At 39.5% G+C, this 1,778-nt stretch overlaps 1 protein-coding gene across 1 annotated transcript; it reads left to right on the plus strand.

Moving 5' to 3' along the window:
• Nucleotides 1–287: 287 nt before the first annotated feature.
• LOC111863207 lies at nt 288–851 on the plus strand. The gene has a single exon (XM_023849306.1). The coding sequence runs from the start codon at nt 288–290 to the stop codon at nt 849–851; it is 564 nt and encodes a 187-aa protein (XP_023705074.1).
• Nucleotides 852–1,778: the final 927 nt, after the last annotated feature.

Below are 1,778 nucleotides of genomic sequence, written 5' to 3' on the forward strand. Positions count from 1 at the left end.
TGTTATTATTATTATTATCTTTAATTAGTCATGAATTTATGTTGTATCTATCCAATATGTAACTGTTGAGAATTAGTAATGTAGAAATGTTCACGTTGGTAAGAGTGATCGACATTCATTTGCTTTTGTTTTATGTTATGATAAAAGTTCTTCTCATACAGTATGGCTGTTAAGTGATATATATAAGTACGATACAAAGAAAATCAACAGGTTATTGGCCCAGATTTGCTCACACATGCATACGTACACAAAAAAACGAAAAATGGCAGCCACAGAGAGACGAGATAATGCATCTGCCAAAACTGAAGGACGCTGACTCATTTCCACTGTGGGATTTTGAAATCAAGATTCTGATGCGTGCAGAAGAACTGATAAACATCGTTGATGGCAGCGACTTGTTAAGTGACCAAGGAAGAGACAAAGAAAATACAAGGAAATGGAAGATGCGAGATGCAAAGTGCCAATACTACATAGTGAGAAGGATAGAGAAGACCCACATTGTGACATGCACAACCGCGAAAGAAATGTACGACACCTTGAAACAAATTTATCAGCGAGACACCTCTCAACAGAAGTGCCTTCTGGTACAAGACTTATACACCTTCAAGTATGACAAAACTAAGGATATTATGACGAATATAAGTCATGTGCAGAACATTGCCTTCAAGCTTCGTCAACTGAACCCAAACGTTGATGAAAACATGACCATGACAAAAATAACAACGATTCTACCAGAAGACTACAAACACTTCAGCACTGCCTGGGACTCAACGGCGACTGTGGACAGAACCCTTGACAACCAGGTGGCCAGATTGATGTTGGAAGAAGTGAAGTGCAAGATGACTAAATAAGAGGAAAGCATAGCCTTTAACAGCACTGTGGCCAGTTAGAAAAATAGTAGTAGTAGTAGTGGTAGTGGTAGCAGCAGCAGCGGCGGCGGCGGTGGCAGCGGTAGTGGTGGTGGTAGTAGTAGTAGTAGTAGTAGTAGTACAGGTACAGGGAAACCCCCAGATATGGCTTCTTTTTCTTTTTGGAATACTGGACTTTAATCCCGAACTGAGGAAAATCTTAAATGAAAATGGAGGGGTTATTTAGCAAAGCTGGCACTAGTATCTTACACTGTAGAGCAGTGGAACATAGGATGTTAATTGGAAGAGATTTTGAAGGAAGCAGTCATATCTTTATTGAGGTACTATCCTACCATTGTCTGGAAGGTCTGAGGAAAACCACAAAAATCATCAATCAAGGTGACCAGTGTCCCAGCAAGATTATGAAACAAGTACCCCCCAAATACAAGTTTAGAGCTTTGCATCTAGAGCAATCTGTTCGATGCTAAATTCAGCATTTGTAACTTTACTTGGTATAAGCCGACTGGTTTCTATATCTTAGTTTTGCCACAGAAGGCAAGGAGTTTTTCCTTTCTGGTACATAATGTTCCAGCACTCCATTGTGGCCACTGTCCACTTGGTCTGAAGCAGCAGGTCTTGCATAAGTATAGGAACTTTTGGCTTCGGCGTGTGCTCTAATCTATATTGTTCAATTTTGCAGGAAGGGGCATCTGTGTATGTTATAAGCAGAATAAATGATGACTGGTTATATGGAGAGAGTAATAGAAAGTATGGACACTTCCCAGCTTCATTTGTGGATCACATTCCGTCCATCTTACCTCAACATACCAACTAATTAGGAGGAGATTTTTTGTACAATGAAGACACATGGAACAGTGGTGCAGGTAGAATTGAATAGTATTGTGTGAATATAATTTAAATTATTTTATT

The sequence above is a fragment of the Cryptotermes secundus genome, unplaced genomic scaffold (assembly GCF_002891405.2).
Source record: "Cryptotermes secundus unplaced genomic scaffold, Csec_1.0 scaffold586, whole genome shotgun sequence".
NCBI lineage: Eukaryota > Metazoa > Arthropoda > Insecta > Blattodea > Kalotermitidae > Cryptotermes > Cryptotermes secundus.